Genomic DNA, 16,946 nt, shown 5'->3' with positions numbered 1-16,946 from the left:
TCTCTCTTCTTCTTCTCAGGTAGAAAAAAAGCAAGTTTTTACAAAGCCTGCTAGTTAACATTTCAGCTTGCTGGTAGTGGTTCTGATAGCTCACACTAATACAGCTCTTTGCATGCTGGGTTCAATTCTAAAGGCTTGATGTTGATTAAGTCCGTGAACAGTCCTGTGAGTGTGTAGTATTGTTACCTTCTTTTTGTAGGTAAGGGAAACTGAGGCAAGGAAGACTTCAGTGATTTCTCCAAAGTCTCAACAGTTTGTAAGTATCAGCTTGGATTTTCAATGAGAAAGCATATAGAATTAATGCTTTAAGAATTTTTCATTTATATATAGATGATGCAGAAGTAATTTTGTATAGGCTTGTATAAACATATCTGTGTGTAATATTATTTTTAGTAGAATTTCTGGGGAAGAAGAAAAATGCATTTAAAATTTTGATGGAGGGTCCTGCGCGGTAGCCTAGTGGCTAAAGTCTTTGCATGACAAGTGCCGAGATCTCATATGGGCACCTGTTCTAATCCCAGAGGCCACGCTACCCATCCAACTTCCTGCTTGTGGCCTGGGAAAGCAGTCGAGGATGGCCCAGATGCTTGGGACCCTGCACCTGCATGGTAGACCCGGAAAAGGTTCCTGGCTCCTGGCTTTGGGTTGGCACAGCTCTAGCTGCTGCTGCCACTTGGGGAGTGAATCATTGGATGGAAGATCTTCCTCTCTGTATATCTGACTTTCCAATAAAAATAAATGAATCTGAAACAAATTTTTGTTTTGATGGATAGCTCCCTGAAAATGAGCCAAGGAAGGTTGCAGAAGATGGCCCTAAGCGTTTGGGCCCCTGTGCCCATATGGGACCAGGAGAAAGCTCCTGGCTTCTGTGTTTAGCCTGGCCAAGCCCCTGCAGTTATGGCCGTATGGCTAGTGAACCAGCAGATGGAAGATCTTGCTGTGTATCTGCCTTTCAAATAAAAAAAAATCTTGAAAAATAATTTTTGCAGTCTGGTGCTGTGCATGGTGGGTGAAGCTGCTTCCTTTGGTGTTGGCATCCTAAGGGAGTACCAGTTTATTTCCCAGCTGCTCCATTTTTGTGCTTTTGCACCCGCATGGAAGACCCAGAAGAAGCTTCTGGCTTTAGGCATGTCCAGTTCTCACCGTTGTGGCCATTTGAAGAATGAACCATGGATGAAAGATCAGTTTTGGCCTCCCCCCACTGCCTCTGATTACACCTTCTAAGTAAATAAGTCTTTTTTTTTTTTTAATAATTTTCAGTGTACTTTTTTAAAAAAAAAATTTTATTTTCATTTGAAAGACAGAGTTAGAGAGAAAGAAAGAGAGATCTTCCGCAAATGACTGTGCCAGCTGGAGCTAGGCTATTTTGAAGCCAAGAGTTTCTCCCAGGCCTCCCACATGTGCTCATGGTCCCAAGGCTTTGAGCTGTCCTCCACTGCTTTCCCAGGCCGTTGGTAGAAAGCTGTTTGGTACGTGTAGGAGCTGGGACCTGGACTGGTGCTGATTTAGAAAGCCAGCACTGCAGGTCGAGGCTTAAGCTCCTATGCCCCATGAAGTAAATCTTAGAAAAATTCTTTTGGATGGCTGTCTCTCAGTATCCTGCAAAATGGTAGGCCTGCCAGTACTTCATGCCCCTTATGGTTACCAATTGGGTTTGCTATCAAAATTTACATTACTGCCAGTCTGAATGAGAAGTACTTATTTAATGTACATTCGTATGAATTATATTAAAAGTTAAGAATGAATTTATTTTCTGTATTTTAAAGGCATTTTTCCTTGAATTCTCTAGTGTGTTATTTGTCTATATTATTGTTTACCTCTTTGTTGTAGAATGAAAGCAGACACCAAAAAACCTATTTGAAATAAATGTAATGCATGTGAACTGCTATTAGGTGAACATTCTTACCTTTTTGCAGGCAAATAACTAAGCTTTAAAATCACCTCAGAAGTCTCCCTTTGGGCCACTGTAATTACCTTTCCCTCTTTCCTTTTTTGTGGTTTACATTTTTAAAATATTTACTTGTTTTTATTTGAAAGGCAGATCAGAATTAAGGAGACAAGGAGAGACTGAAAGATCTTCCATCTGCTGGTTCACTCCCCAAATGGCCACAGCAGCTGGAGCTGAGCTGATCCAGAACCTGTAGCCAGGAGCTTCTGGGTCTCCCATGCGGGTTCAGAGTCCCAAAGCTTGGGGCCGTACCGGACTGCTTTTCAGGCCACGAGTAGGGAGCTGGATGAGAAGTGGAGCATCCAGGACCCAAACCAGTGCCCATATGTAATCCCAGCCCTTGCTGGTAGACAATTAGCTAATTGAACCATTACACCAGGCCCACCTTCCTTACTTTTCTTTATTGTCTCCTTCCCTTCAAAAGTAACTGTGCGGTAGGCAGCTTTTTAGTGCTGTTATGCTGTTTGCTTAATATTAATTTTTAGGTATTCATCATGCATTAAAGAAATCAGGTCTTGGTTATCATATTTATTACAAATATTTTTGGTTTCTTTTTAAAGCTTAGTTATTTTTATTTGAAAGATTTTACAGAGAGAAGGAGAGCCAGAGAGAGGTCTTCCATCCCCTGGTTCACTCCCTCAGTGGCCACAATGGCCAAAGCCTAGCTGATCGAAGGCAGGCTCCAGGAGTGTCTTCTGGGTTTCCCATGTGGGTGCAGGGGCCCAAAGGCTGGAGCTTGTCTCCACAGCTTTCCCAGGTCATAAGCAGGGAGCTGGATCAGCAATGGAGCAGCCAGAATAGGAGCCAGCTCCCTTGTGGGATACCAGCACAGTGGAGGATTAGCTGCTATGCCACTGCACTGACTTTTTTGGGGGGAAGGTAAGGCTTTTTAAGTTTAATTAATTAATTGTTTTAATCCACATAACTGAAGGGATGCATGCCCATGTGGACCACCAGTTGGGGTGGAGAGGGTTGAGGAATGGGGAAAGTGGATGAGACAGCTGCCTCTAATCTCCTTTTTTCTTCTGATATTGGGAAAGTGGAGTCTCACCCAGCAACCCAACCACATCAGTAACCGGGAATGGAGGAAGACCACCGAATGTCATCCTAGGGTCCCCGATGTGGAGCATGTTCCCAGGATACTGCTTAAGTGGTTTCGATAGTTTGAGTTGCTGTTGATTTCATTGCTTCTAGACTGAGGAAATCCCTTCAAGGTCCATGGGCTGACATAGTCCACCTTAGAGTCTTGATTCGCCCAGATGCTTGTTGAGGGAGCTGTCCAAATTGTTCTGCCTTTCATGGAACTAGATGTCCTCTGCAGGCCTCAGTGAACTGGTTGTCATGTCCTGCATGCCATCTACTGCACAGGCCTCAGCAACTGTGGAGACACAGTTGTGACATGTGCACTCCACGGTCAAACCACATATCCTGTGATTTCACCATGGTTGGAGTTCTGAGTCCAGTGTTGCAGTTGGGGGGTCCCCAATGAAATCTCGCCAGAGGTGACTCTAGACCTGACTCCTGTGTGTGTCAGCCAGTGTGGGTTCCAGCTCAGTCCATCATCTACATCAGCCTACAAGCATATAGGTAGTTACAGTCACCTAATCAGTTCTGTCCCTAGCTTCACTTCATACACTAACCAATGGATGCTGTAGCCCAACCTAACCTTGCCTATCACACACTTGCCCTCAGACACACCAGTGGGAACTGCAGCCTACTCAGAGTGACTCCTAAAGGCTTGCCCTCAGCTCCAGTTCCTGGGCATGCCAGTATATCTGCAAACTGGTCCAGTGTGTCCTGCATCCCATTTGGTTCTTGTACACATCAATCGTCACAGGAGCCTAACTCAGCCCAACTGACTACTGTCCAGCCTACGCTCATGCCGGCAGGTGCCACCACCTCTCTAGCCAGGCTTGCCCCCAGGCCTGGTTTTCATGCTCATCAGTGGAAGCTGCAGCCTATCAGAGGGGTGCCCACAGTTTCATTCCTGGGTCCACTCCCAGCCCCAGATCTTGCATTTTCCAGGTGGTTCATTGGGTTGTCCTGACAGGACTTGCCCCTAGTCCCAGCAGTTGCCAGCTGATGCTGTGACAAAGCCCAAGCATTCTGTGCTTACTCTGGCTCATGCATGCACCACTCGGTACAGTTGCTTAGGTAGCCTGGCTCTCCCCCTAACCCAGGTAGCTGCATGCAGGCCAGTGGGTTTTGTACCTCTGCCTGGCCTGGTCTGCCCTCAGCCCCAGATTTCAGGCTCACCAGAGGGACCAGTGGCCCAGAAGGGGAACCACACTAGCTCCCATGCTGGGCTTGCCCCATGCTGGGCTTGCCCCATCCTGGGTCTTACTTGTGCTGGTGGGAGCTGCAGCCCAGAGTGGCATGGCTCCCCTCACCTCAGCATCCACCATCTGATGCTGCAACCTAGGTTAGCCTTGCCTAGCTTGGCCTGTACCCATCTCCAGTTCATGCTGGCGAGTACAGCAGCCTAGCCCAGCCCAGCCAGCTCTCAGTCCTGGCCCTAATGTGAATTGATTGGTGTTGTGGGCCCAACTAGCCGGTCCCGCATTCTGTCCTGGTTCTCCAATCTGCCAGTGGGTGCTATGAACTGGCCTAGCCTGGCCCACTCCAAGACCTGACCCACACTTACGCCAGTCGGTACTATAACCTGGCCGTGTTTGGGATGTTCCCGGCCTTGGTTCTTGCGCTCACCTGAAGGGACTGCGTCCTAATAGAGGAGTTCCCAGGCTCCTCTATCAGGTCACCTCCCAGTGGCAGATCTCATGCATACCCATGGGTTCTTAGCCCAGCCTGATTTAGCCCATCTCTTGTCATGGCAGGAACAGTGACTTTACCTGACCAGCGCACACTCAGTCCATCACTTACTGTTGGGTGCTATAGCCCAGCCATCCCTGGTTCACTCCTGGACCCAGCTCTTTCATGGTTCAGTGGGTACAGAAACCTCGCCCAGACTGTGCTATCCCTATCCTGGGTCTTGTGAGCCCCAGCATGTGCTGAAACCTGGCTCAGTCTAGCACACCACACACACAGTCCACACCTGTGCTAATAGATGCTGCAGCTATGCCCAAATCAGTTCGCCGCCCACATCCCAGCTCATGCTCACTAGTGGGAACCTCAGCCCAGCTGGGGCATCCTCTTAGATCCCCAACCAGACTTGCCCTCAGCCACAGATCTTGCACATGCTAGTGGTCGGTCTGACAAAGCCCAGGATAACCCATCTCCTGTCTTTGGCCTTTGCCATCATATGCTGCAGCCTGGCCTGGCCTGGCCCACCTCCAGTCCCAGCTCTGGCTGGTGAGTGCTGCCGCCTAGCCCTGCCAGGTCTGCCCCCATCCCTGGCTTTCATGCAGACTGGTCAGTGTGATAACCTAGTGAGGCTTGGCATGGCCCATACCCCATCCTGACTCCTGCACATGGCAGTATGCTATGGTTTGGCCTGGCCCTTCCCAGTCTGCTTTTTACAAAGGCAACCCACACTGCTGGAGACAGGTGAGGCAGCCTTGCCTGGCCTGACCAACACCCAGCCCTGACTCACCATCGGGAATGATGGCCCACTAGGGGAGTTTCCTAACTTCTCCCACCGGGCCCACTCGCTGACCCAGATCTCAGGCATGCCAGTGGGTGTTAGGCCTTTTCTGGGTAACCTACCCCACAGTGTCAGCCTTTGTGTATACTGGTGGATGTTGAGGCACAGCCCACCCCACACCCAATCCTTGGATGCACCTGTGGGTGCTACAGCCTGGATCAGCTCAGCCTGTTCCCAACCCCAGTATCCATGAGTGTTGCCGAGTTCCATGGTCATGCCTAACTCAGTCCGTCACCACCCCAAGCCCTAGAGCAAATTAGCTGGTATGGCAGTCCCACAGGGGTGAGCCATGATCCCCCACAGAATCTACTCCCAGACCCAGTTCTTCTGTGAGCTGGTTAGTATCATGGACCAGCCTAACATGGTCCACATGCTGCCCACCCCCCCACACTCACTGGTGGCTATTGTGATGGAGCCCTGCCAGGCAGGCCACCTCCAGCTGTGGCTTTTGTGTGCACCAGAAGGGGATGGTTGATACGAACAATCCCAGCTCTGGTCTCCCACATGGGTGATTGTATTATTGGCTTGGCCTCAAAAGAGCCTCCAGTTTCCCTCCTGTAAATCACCCAGTCTCAGCCCACTCATGACCTGCAAGTGCAGTAGCCAGGTAGGTGGAAGTGTACTTAGAAGTCGCTCCTCACCTGCCACGTTCTCCCTCAGCAGTCCTCTCTGCCACAAGTCTCCAGACCCCCTCCCTGAGCAATCCACAGCCCCCTGTGCCCAGCCCTCTGGCAGCGTGCCATGCCTCGGTCCCTGCCTGCCTACCCAGGGCCCACGCATGCTTGCTCAGGGGTCCCCAGACCCTGTCTGTTGGTGTGCCAGCATCTGTCTCCTACATATCTTTAAAAAAAAGAATAGATGACTGTGACATACTGGTATAGTTACCACAATTTGGCTTTAAGCAGGCCCAGGATGCCCACCAGCTATTGGATGGTTTTCTCACAGCAGTGTAATACTTGGCATAGGTTCAATGCAACCTAACGTGTTGCCTACAGCTGGGGTGCAGTGGCTTCTAAATTGAATTCTTAATCAGCATTCCTCCCACATTTTGCCTAGTACGTTTCTTTAAGTTTCTTTTTCACTTAGTAACTGGCAACTCCATCCCTCAAGCTATAATTTCCTTAGAACTTCTCTTTTGGTAGGTTATTAATTAGTACAAAGTGTAAAGTTCCATAGGAATAAGAATATTTGGAGTGGATGTGTAGTCTTGTTTTATACACACACACTTTTTTGCTTTGTCTGGCATTTCGGCTCTATCTCCTTAAGTGCCCAACTCTGAATCTCATGCCACCGGATGGTGCCACCTGTTCTTCCTTACAGTATACTTGATTGTAATAGTTATTATCCTTGTAGGTAATCTGTCCAACAACTAGGGCCCAAACTTTTTTCTTTTAGCAATAATGAACTCTTCTCTTTTTTTGATACTCCATATGCAGACTATTAAAATTCTACTGGCTGATTTGAAAAATAGAGAATTGGAAATGTTCTGCCTCTGTCGTTTCTATCTTGGTCAATATGCTACGTTGGTCATTACAGCAGTTTTCTCATCGGTTTTCTTGCTTCTGTTCGGATTAACTGTAGCTAACCGTAGTTGTAGTGTGGAAATGCAATTCAGTTGGTGTTGGTCCTCAAAACTTCCTAATTGTTTGTCAATGCAACCTAAGCCCTTAAAACAGCGTTCAAAACTGATATGATTTCACCATTATTGTTGTCACTATATTGTCTGCTGTCAGTTTATTTACTCCACTGTTGTCAAAACAGGCTGTTTTGACAGTCTAAGGACATGACTCATATTGCTGTCACAGTGCCCACAATATTTTGAATTTTCAGTTTCCTCTGAATGAATTTCTTTCTCTCTACATCCCTGGGTTTCGCCCCCATGTTTCTTTCATGTCTTTTTGCTTAGTTGTTGGCTTCTCAGTTACCTTGCATAATTACCTTACTTACCATTATATTATCGCTGTGTATTTCCACATTTCTTTCCTCCCTTGTTTTTATCCACAGAAATTTTTCCATGGTAAGGAGAATTTTTGTTTCTTTTGTTCATGACTGTATCTTTAACACCTAGGTGAGTATCTGGCAGGTAATATGTGTTCAAAAACATTTTTGAATGAATACATATTTTTAATTTTAGTCTTCTTGCCAGAAAGTTAAGAAAATCACAAAGCAAATGTCAGATCTCAATCTGGATAGTACCACAGATGTGGAAGTTGTTACAGATGCTGAAGAAGAACTTATGAAAGAATGTGAAGAATTGTGGAAAGGTTTAGAAGATGTAAGTATCAAAAATTAAAAGTGTTAACAAATGTGCTATTCAATACTGTTAGGGAGGAAATAACTATGCTAGTTCTCAAAAGTCATCATTTTGTATGTTAATTATTTACTCAGGTGGAAAGGATCAAAGAATGCTTTCTAAAAGATCTAATCACTGATTTACTTTCTAATGAAAAATAGGAGTTAGCTTTCAAGTGTGGGAGAAATGTACTAAGCAAGAAGAACAAAATTAATAAGTTTGGCGAGAGTTTAGAGGGCTCTTTGTAGAATATTATGGGTAATGCAAGTTACAGGAAGGGGGTGAGACTGGAGAGCTGGGGTTCAGAACATGAAGGGTTTTGTTGAGTGTGTAATATGGGGAACCACGAAGGATTAGAAGCACAGCCGTGACACGATCATGTATAGTTTAAAAATTTTGTATTGAGAAATATTTCAGCTAGATATAAGCACAGATAAAATATAAATGCTCCATGTTTTTTTACCTTTGAAATATAATCATTATTATTAATATTTTTGGATTTTTTTAGTGACAGAGAGCAGTGTCTCTTTAAGGCTTATTCTTTTAGGATCTTTATCTCTGTTTTGTTACTTGTTATTATGTTGTGCTTTTTTTTTTTTCTATTTTTCTTTCGCTCTTAATCTCCCGCTTTTTCCATTACCTGGCTTCTAATTCAACACAGCTTTTAGTTATTTTTTTTAATGGAACGCTTTATTAGCTTTTATTGGAAGGGCAGATTTACCAAGAGAAGTGAAAACAGGAAGAGAAAAATCTTTCATCTGCTGGTTCACTCCCCAAATGGCCACAAGGCCAGAACCTGTAGAACTGAGTTATCTCAAGCCAGGAGGAACTCCCTAGATGTCTCCAACACGGTCCCAAGGCTTTGGGCCATCCTTTGCTGCTTTCCCAGTCCACAAGCAGGAAGCTGGAGGGCAAGTGGAGCTGTCCGGACACAAGCAGCTAGCTGGAGGGCAAGTGGAGCAGCTGGAGCACAAGCTGGCACCCGTATGTGATGCCAGTGCTTTCATTTGGAGGATTAGCTAGTTGAGCCATCACACCAGCCCCATTAGTTTTTATTTGTTTTCCTTCAGTCTGCCATTCTTTCTTTCATCTGATGATGTATTCACTTTGGAACCTACTGGACTATTTTCCTGTTGTCTTGCTTAGAAAGCTTATAAATGAACTCTTTCCTTAGATACTTGAATACTGTTTTTAAAGGAGCAATGCCTTGGGCTTGTACAAAAGGTGTGGAATGGATTTGCTTGTGCATTTCATAGCATGATAAGGGGCAGGGAAAAACAGCCATGCGTGTAACTTGTTTTCTTTGCTTTCTAATTCAAGTGTCAGAAAAAGTTATTGCTTTTTGGAACGGAGACACTCACGGATTCAAATGCTCAGGTATAAATATTTTTCCTTGCTAAAAAGTTAAGTAGAATTTCTTTTAAAATAAAAACTGTATGTGTCTTTATTCTAACATAAAAAGCTTTGCTAGGATTCATATGCTTCATCATTTGGAAGATGGTCTGTTCTTTGTGATTGAAGAGTTTGAGCAATATTCTCAAAACGCATTCTTTTAGAATATGCTGTTAAGTGAGAGTATTTTCTTTATCACTTGCCTTTTTAACATACATTTAACACTTACATGAATTGCTTGTTGTTTCCTATTAAGTTAAAATCTAGAACATGAGCTTACTTTGTGGTAGGAATAATGGCAACTGTCTTTGGAATCTTAATTGGTTTTACCATAGACTTTAAAAATATTATTTTTAATAATCATAGTTTCAGAGTTTAAAGAACTTAGAATTTAAGAAAAATCACTGGATCAGCAGAACAGGTTAAGAATTTAAAGTATGACAGACGTGGTAGGTAAAATCTATCAGAAAGGGACAAATTAGTTAAATGACAATGTTAACAGTAAAATTAATATAATGTCCATACAATGTCAATTCCAGATGGTTTATCAAAATTTGTAAGCGTGGAAAATATTTGTGCAAGCCAGAGAGGGTAAAATTTCTTAGCTAATAATAGAAATCTAGATATTATAAGCAATGGTTAGATGTATTTAACCACAGAAAAAAAATTAAACATTTTAGTGTTAGAAATTCTTTTTTTTTTTTTTAAGATTTATTTTTATCTTTATGGGGAAGTTGGATATTCAGAGATAAGGAGACAGAGAGGAAGATCTTCGTCCAATGGTTCACTCCCCAAGTGACTGCAATGACTGGAGCTGAACCAATCCGAAGCCAGGAGCCAGGAGCTCTTCTGGGTCTCCCACGTGGTGCAGGGTCACAAGGCTTTGGGCCGTCCTTGACTGCTTTCCCAGGCCACAGGCAGGGAGCTGGATGGGAGGTAGACAGCCAGGATTAGAACTGGCGCCCATTTGGGATCCCAGGTGTACAAGGTGAGGACTTTAACCACTACGCTATTGCACTGGCCCCTAGGGTTAGAAATTTTAAGAACAGTCAAAAGACAGGTGATTGCAGTATCAGTTCTCCAGAGCTAATGAGGCTATGGTAAGTGACTGAAGAATCAATTTGATGTTACTCCGGTTATACAAGTTTGGGGTCAAGAATAATAACTTTAATTGATTATTACAATATAAAATAATCTGTAAATATGAGCATACTCAATAAGAAATGTGAAAGAAGAGGAAAATTGGTTTTTGACTTTTAGAAGTGCTTTTTACATAGAATCTTTCGTAATTGGTGATAAGAGATTAAATCATCTTTTCTGCCCCTAAAATATTTTGAATCTGTAAAAAAAAAAATACAGTATGTTTTATAGGGTAAAACTGAATATTGTACTTGGAAAGACATTGTGCAAGTATAGGAAGTAAAATATGATCTAATTCCTTTGGCAAATGTGATTCCTGTATGGTAGAAACTGCATGAGAGTGCTGGGGCTTTGACCTTGGGTTTTGCCACCACTGGCGGAGCTTGAATCCCAAGCTCCCGGCTCTTCTGGCCGTTGCAGTGTGAACCAGCATTGGGGAGATCCTTCTCAGCTCTGTTGCTCTGCTTTAACAATAACATACAACAAGTAAATGTCAGACATCTTAGGCTTGCTTTGTTTGCTCTTTCCTGAACAGCTAGGAAGTGTAAAGCGTTCATAATTTAAGCCTGAAACATTCCTAGTCAAGAAAAACCATTTAAACAGGAAAATGGCAGCATTTATTAAATGTTGATATTTAAATGAAACAATGCTGTGATTTTGGAAGGGTCATATAAACTTACAGTATGATAAGTGATTTGAATATTTGCCTTGTCAGGCTCCGGCAGACTAAGAGATGTGGTTCATTGGTATTATATGAAATTGAACAAGTTTTTATAGATTAAAAATCAATATCAGTAATGTCTTGTTTCCATCTAATGTGGGCAGAAGTGATATGAATACATTAGATGGTAGTTCTTGCCTAGTTTCAATACTACTTTTAAAATGTGTTATCTTTCTTAGTAATAATAAAACACACACAGCCCTCTGACCCTTACCTGTGGGTCTGTGGGGGACTGCCGACACAGCTGGATTTTCACAGAAACCCTTACAGGGAAGCTCATTACTCTTGAGGCACATATTTTGGGTGCAATGGAAAATATAAAGGCCAAGATCCAGGATCAGAATCGAATTCCTCCGGATCACCAAACGCTGTTCTTTGCTGTCAAGTACTGGGATATAGAAGTACATTATCTGACTATAACGTTCAAGTCCACTGTTTATCTTACATTGAAACTTCTTGGTTCCTGGTGTGGTAACCTAATAAAGTCCTTGCCTTGCATGTGCCAGGATCCCATATGGGCGCTGGTTCTAATCATGGTGGCCGCACTTCCTATCCAGCTCGCTGCTTGTGGCCTGGAAAGCAGTCAAGGACGGCCCAAAGCCTTGGGAACCTATACTTGCGTGGGAGACCCTGAAGAAGCTCCTGGCTTCTGGCTTCGGATCAGCTCAGCTCTGGCCATTGAAGCCACTTGGGGAGTGAATCATTGGATGGAAGATCTTCCTCTGGTCTCTTCTCCTCTCTGTATATCTTTCTTTGCAATTGAGAAAAAAATCTTTAAAAAAAAAAAAGAAAAAACTTCTTGGTGGTGCTAAGAAGTCAAGAGAAAGAGGGCTAATCTTGCTGTCCTCAGGCACTGTGAGGACATATCTGCTTGTCTTTTGATGGATATGACAGAGAGAAAGATCTTCCATTCACTGGTTTACTCCCCAAGTAGCCTCAACAGTGGGAGCTGAGACATTCTGAAGCCAGGAGCCAGATACTTCTTCTTAATCCCTCACACAGGTCTAGGTTTCCATGGCTTTGGTCCAACCTTTGCTGCTTTTCCAGGCCACAGGCTGGGGTCCTGAAGAAAAGTGATTTTTTTTATGTGTAGCTTGTAGAATTGGTCTCATTTAAGAACAGTCTCCATGTAAGCTTATTTGTAGCTACTCAACTAAAACAAAAGTAACCTTTTTCTGAAAGGGCATGGAAAGGGAAAAGTGAATTTTAACCAAACGTGTCTTTTAAAAGCATTGGTAAAAAATAAGGGCCTGGGCCAATAGCCTAGTGGCTAAGGTTCTCACCTTGCATGCGTCAGGATCCCATATGGGCGCCGGTTCTAATCCCGGCTGCTCCACTTCCCATCCAGCTCCCTGCCTGTGGCCTGGGAAAGCAGTCGAGGACGGCCCAAAGCCTTGGGACCCTGCACCCGTGTGGGAGACCTGGAAGAGGCTCCTGGCTCCTGGCTTCGGATTGGCTCAGCTCCCACTGTTGAGGCCACTTGAAGAGTAAACCAGTAGACAGAGGATCTTTATGTTTCTCCTTCTCTGTGTAAATGTGACTTTACAACAAAACAAATAAATCTTTTTTTTTTTTTAAATAGCATACTGTTAATTTTTTAGTTTTGAGGTGCTTTTTAATTTTTTTTTTACCGGGACATTGATTTTTATTGTATTAAAGATTTATTGCAAAGTCAGATATACAGAGAGCTTTGTTTAATTTTCAAGTTTTGATGATGTTTACATAGTTGGTCAGGGTAGGAAGAATGGAGGGCTAGGGAAAAGTCTCTATTTCTTCCTGTATTGGGGGAAGAGAGGGACAAAGGGGGAGGACATGGCCAGCCTCCCAAATGCCCCAGTACCTGGGGATGGGGAGCAGCCAGCGATATCAGCCCGGGCTCCCAGTGAGGTGCATGCTCCGAGGGTCCTGCACAAGTGGTTTGGATAGTTTTGAAATGCAGTCGGATAAGCCGATCCCAGGACGCGGACGGCCTCCCGAGGCCCATTGGCTGACTTAGCTGGTCTGAGCCTCCAGTGAGCCAGGTTTTGTTGTGATTGTTTGGCCGGGGTGGTTGCCCAGTTTGTTCCGTTCTTCTTCTGCTCCGATACCCAGGGGACTGCCGTGCTCTCCGTGTGCGTCACGTGCGGTGCTATTGTGTCAGGCATTTATATTAGGAACTTGCTAGTACGGCGTTAAGACTTGTCTACATTTTTATTAGTGAGTAGCTATGATTCGTCCATAAAAATAACTTTGTTTTATTCTTTTGTAGCTTTCAGTATCACTTATGCAAATGAAATGTTTGACTGCTGAGCTCAGTCAGTTGCAAAAAGAAACACCTACAGGTAAGATTCTGGTTTCAGTTTGTGTTTTTGTAAGCAAATTAATGAGAAATTAGTTTACTGATTACAAAAGAATTATGAGATTTGGGCTCCGTGAAATTGTTTTAGTTTCACTGATTTCAGGAAGTATTCCATTTCCTTCCTATACATTGCTAGGAAAATCTGTCTAAAAGAGATTTTTTGGGGGCCCTGTTCAGTAGCCTAGTGGTTAAAGTCCTCACTTTGAGTGCACTGGGAATCCCATGTGGGTGCCAGTTCTAATTCTGGCTTCCTTGCTTCCCATCCAGCTCCCTGCCTGTGGCCTGGGAAAGCAGTCGAGGACGGCCCAAAGCCTTGGGACCCTGCACCCATGTGGGAGACCTGAAAGAGACTGCTGGCTCCTGGCTTTGGATATGCACACTTCAGCCGTTGCGCTCACTTGGGGAGTGAATCAGCGGAGGGAAGATCTTCCTCTCCGTCTTTCCTCTCTGTATATGTCACCTTCCAATAAAAATAAATAAATATATAGGTCTTTAAGTTTAAAAAAAAAAGGTATTTATTTACTTTTATTAGAAAGGCAGATTCGATTTACAGAGATTAGGGAAGACAAAGGTGTTTCATCTGCTGGTTCACTGCCCAGATCGCCTTGGCGGCCAGAGCTGAGCTGTTAGAAGTGAGGGGTCAGGAGCGTCCTCCAGGTCTCCCACTTGAGTGCCCATTTGGGATCCTCGTGGATGCAGCGTGAGTGTTTAGCCATTGAGTTATCACACCAAGCCCAATTTTTGCCTTTTCATATATAAAATAGATATTAATTTTTTTAAAAAAATTGAAACAGTATTAAAATATTAAGAGATTGACTAGGGTAGACATTTAATAGTCTAGCCGCTAAGAGCTTTGTTAGGATGCATCCGATTGGATAGCCTGCTGGCTTCTGACGCAAGCCCTGGGAACCTGGGATTGTGACGCTAGTCACTGAGTTCCTAGTGTCCTGGAGACCTGTATTGAATTTCCGGCTCTCAGCTTGGACCTTGCCCATCTGTAGTCATTGCAGGATGTGGGGGAAATGAACCAGCAGAGGGAGCTCTTTGTCTCTCAAATAAAACTAAAGGGGGCAGGGGAGGGGGAGAGGTGGGCTTTAAGGAAATGGTTAATTCCTGACGGCTCTGCTAAACAGCTATTAGAATAGTGACCCTAGACAAAAGTTTGAGTGGCCAGCGTTGGGTTGCGGTGGGATAAGCACTGTATAATTAAGCACCTGTAATTCTGGCATCCTGTATAGATGCCTGATTGAATGTTTGACAACAAATGAGCTCCCTGCCGCCACGTGGGGAAGTGGAGTACCTGGGCTCCTGGCACCGGGGTAGGGCAGCCCCAGATGGAGTGCTAGGCTCCTCGCTCCAGTCTGCTGCAGCCAGATCGGAAGATCTCTCTCTCTCTCTTTCTCTGTCTTTCTGCCTTTTGAGTGAATGAATGAATGAATGAATCTTATTTTTAAAAAGAGTTGAAGCAGGCTTGTCCCTTTTCCGCCTCTGTCATGGAATGCCACTGCAAGTGATCACCTTCCTGGAAGCATAACGAGTCTGCTGGCCCCTTGTTCTGGGCTTCCCAGCCTTCAGAACTGTGTGGACTACATTCTGTTGTTTATAAATTGCCCAGTCTATGCTAACGTGTTAGCTAAAATGGGCCAACCTATGCCTCTATTGCATGTGAGGTAATAATGTGGTGTTGGTTTTTGTTTTTTAAAAGATTGGTTATATTGAACATCTTGTTGAATATCTTGTCCTATGTGTTTTTTTTTTTTTTAAGAAATGTCAATTGAAGTGTTTTGATTTGTTGAGTTTTCTTTTTTAAATTATTAGCTTGTAAAAGTTCTTTATATGTGCCAAATACTGACCCTTTATTAAAGAATTTTTAAAAGTCTGTCACATGGTGTTTGTAGATATTTTGTTTCATAGGGTGTTTTTTGCTATGCTTTATGATGAAGAGTTTTTAAATTTTTATATATTGCAATTAGCGTACTCTGGTTTTTCTTCAGATCATATAAATCTTTTGCCTATATGTTTCAATTATTTCTATATTTGATTGCATGTGTTTGTGGTAACATAGCAGGAAATTTTTGCAGAATAAGTATCATGAATCTGCTTCCATGCTTTCCTGGAATGGTTGATAATTTTTCTTTAAAGATTTATTTTTTTATTGGAGAGTTGGATATACAGCGAGAAAGAGGGACAGAGAGGAAGATCTTCCCTCCACTGATTCACTCCCCAAGTGACCTCAAAAGTGGGAGCTGAGCCGATCCGAAACGAGGAGCCAGGAACCTCTTCCAGGTCTCTCTCCCACACGGGTGCAGGGTCCCAAGGCTTTGGGCCATCCTCAACTGCTTTCCCAGGCCACAGAAAAGGACCCGGATGGGAAACGGAGCTGCCGGGATATGAACCAATGCCCATACGGGATCCCAGTGCATGCAAGGCAAGGACTTTCGCCACTAGGATACCGCTCCGGGCCCTATAGTCTTAGCTCATATTTTGTTCTTTGATCCATTTGAAATTAAGTTGGATATGTTCTGAGGAAAGGACTTCAATTCATTTTTCTCTTGTTTTATATATAACTTTTGCAGAAAACTGTTTATTCTCATTGGGTTGTCTTATCATCTTTGTTGATTATATTTGAACAAATATGTGAGAGTTTTTTCCAGCCTCACTATTGTATTCCATTGGTTAGTGTATCTATCTGTATACAGCCAATTCTGCATAGCACTGCTACACCATTTTGTTTAATGTAACCTTGTCATAAGCCTTGCAATCTAAGAGTGAGATGCCCTCCAACGTCCTCTTTTCCAAGCTTATCTTAGCCATATTATGCCCCTTGCAATTCCGTATGGACTTTAGGATGAATATTTCTATTTCTTTGGAAAAAAAATCATGACGTTTTGATAGGAATTTCCTTTCATCTTTGCTTTGGGTGGCTTGGATAGTTTAATAATGTTAATTTTACAGTCTATATGTATGGAATATCTTTTCATTTATTTATGTTTCCTTTGGTTTATCTCAGTAGTGTTATGTATTTTTCAGTGTGCAATTTTTTTGCCTCAGAAGTTAAATTTTTTTTTAGGTATTTTGTTCCATTTGTGTAAACACGTTCAAAGTCGAAGCCTTATCCTCTTCCTCACCTGACACCCCATTGCCCTGGGACCACAGCAGGCACAGGTTATCCAGTCACGGAGATCCTGTTCCCACTGGCCACCACGCTGGAAGCATGTTGAAGACCTCTCTATGCTTACATTCCACTGTATTGTGTTGGTTGAATTGATTATTTGAGTGAATATTGTCATGTTCTTCTTGACCATACTGACAAAAAGGAGATTTTTATTTTTAAACTTAAATCTTAGAACTGGGGCCAGTTCTGTGGCATTGTGAGTAAGCCTGCCGCTTGCTGTGCCTGCATCTTAAATGGAAACCAGTTTGCCTTGTGTCCCTACCTCTACTTCCAATCAGGCTCCCTGCCAGTGTGCCTGGGAAAATAGCAGAGAAGGGCAAGCACTTGGGTATCTGCAC

At 43.7% G+C, this 16,946-nt stretch overlaps 1 protein-coding gene across 1 annotated transcript in view; it reads left to right on the top strand.

The window, feature by feature from the left end:
• Positions 1-203: 203 nt before the first annotated feature.
• CENPK (centromere protein K) overlaps positions 204-16,946 on the top strand; it is a 29,496-nt gene continuing 12,753 nt past the window's right edge. Inside the window, exons 1-4 of the mRNA XM_040977603.1 lie at positions 204-256; positions 7,684-7,824; positions 9,163-9,219; positions 13,344-13,416. Of these exons, the coding sequence (XP_040833537.1) occupies positions 7,720-7,824; positions 9,163-9,219; positions 13,344-13,416 (235 nt within the window). The 5' untranslated portion in view covers positions 204-256; positions 7,684-7,719. The remainder of the gene's footprint in view (positions 257-7,683; positions 7,825-9,162; positions 9,220-13,343; positions 13,417-16,946) is intronic.

This window comes from Ochotona curzoniae, unplaced genomic scaffold (genome assembly GCF_017591425.1).
Source record: "Ochotona curzoniae isolate NIBS_2020 unplaced genomic scaffold, NIBS_Ocur_1.0 contig_2754, whole genome shotgun sequence".
Classification (NCBI taxonomy): Eukaryota; Metazoa; Chordata; class Mammalia; order Lagomorpha; family Ochotonidae; genus Ochotona; species Ochotona curzoniae.
The sequence above is the reverse complement of the archived record's forward strand: the minus strand, read 5'-3'. Positions and strand labels throughout refer to the sequence as shown.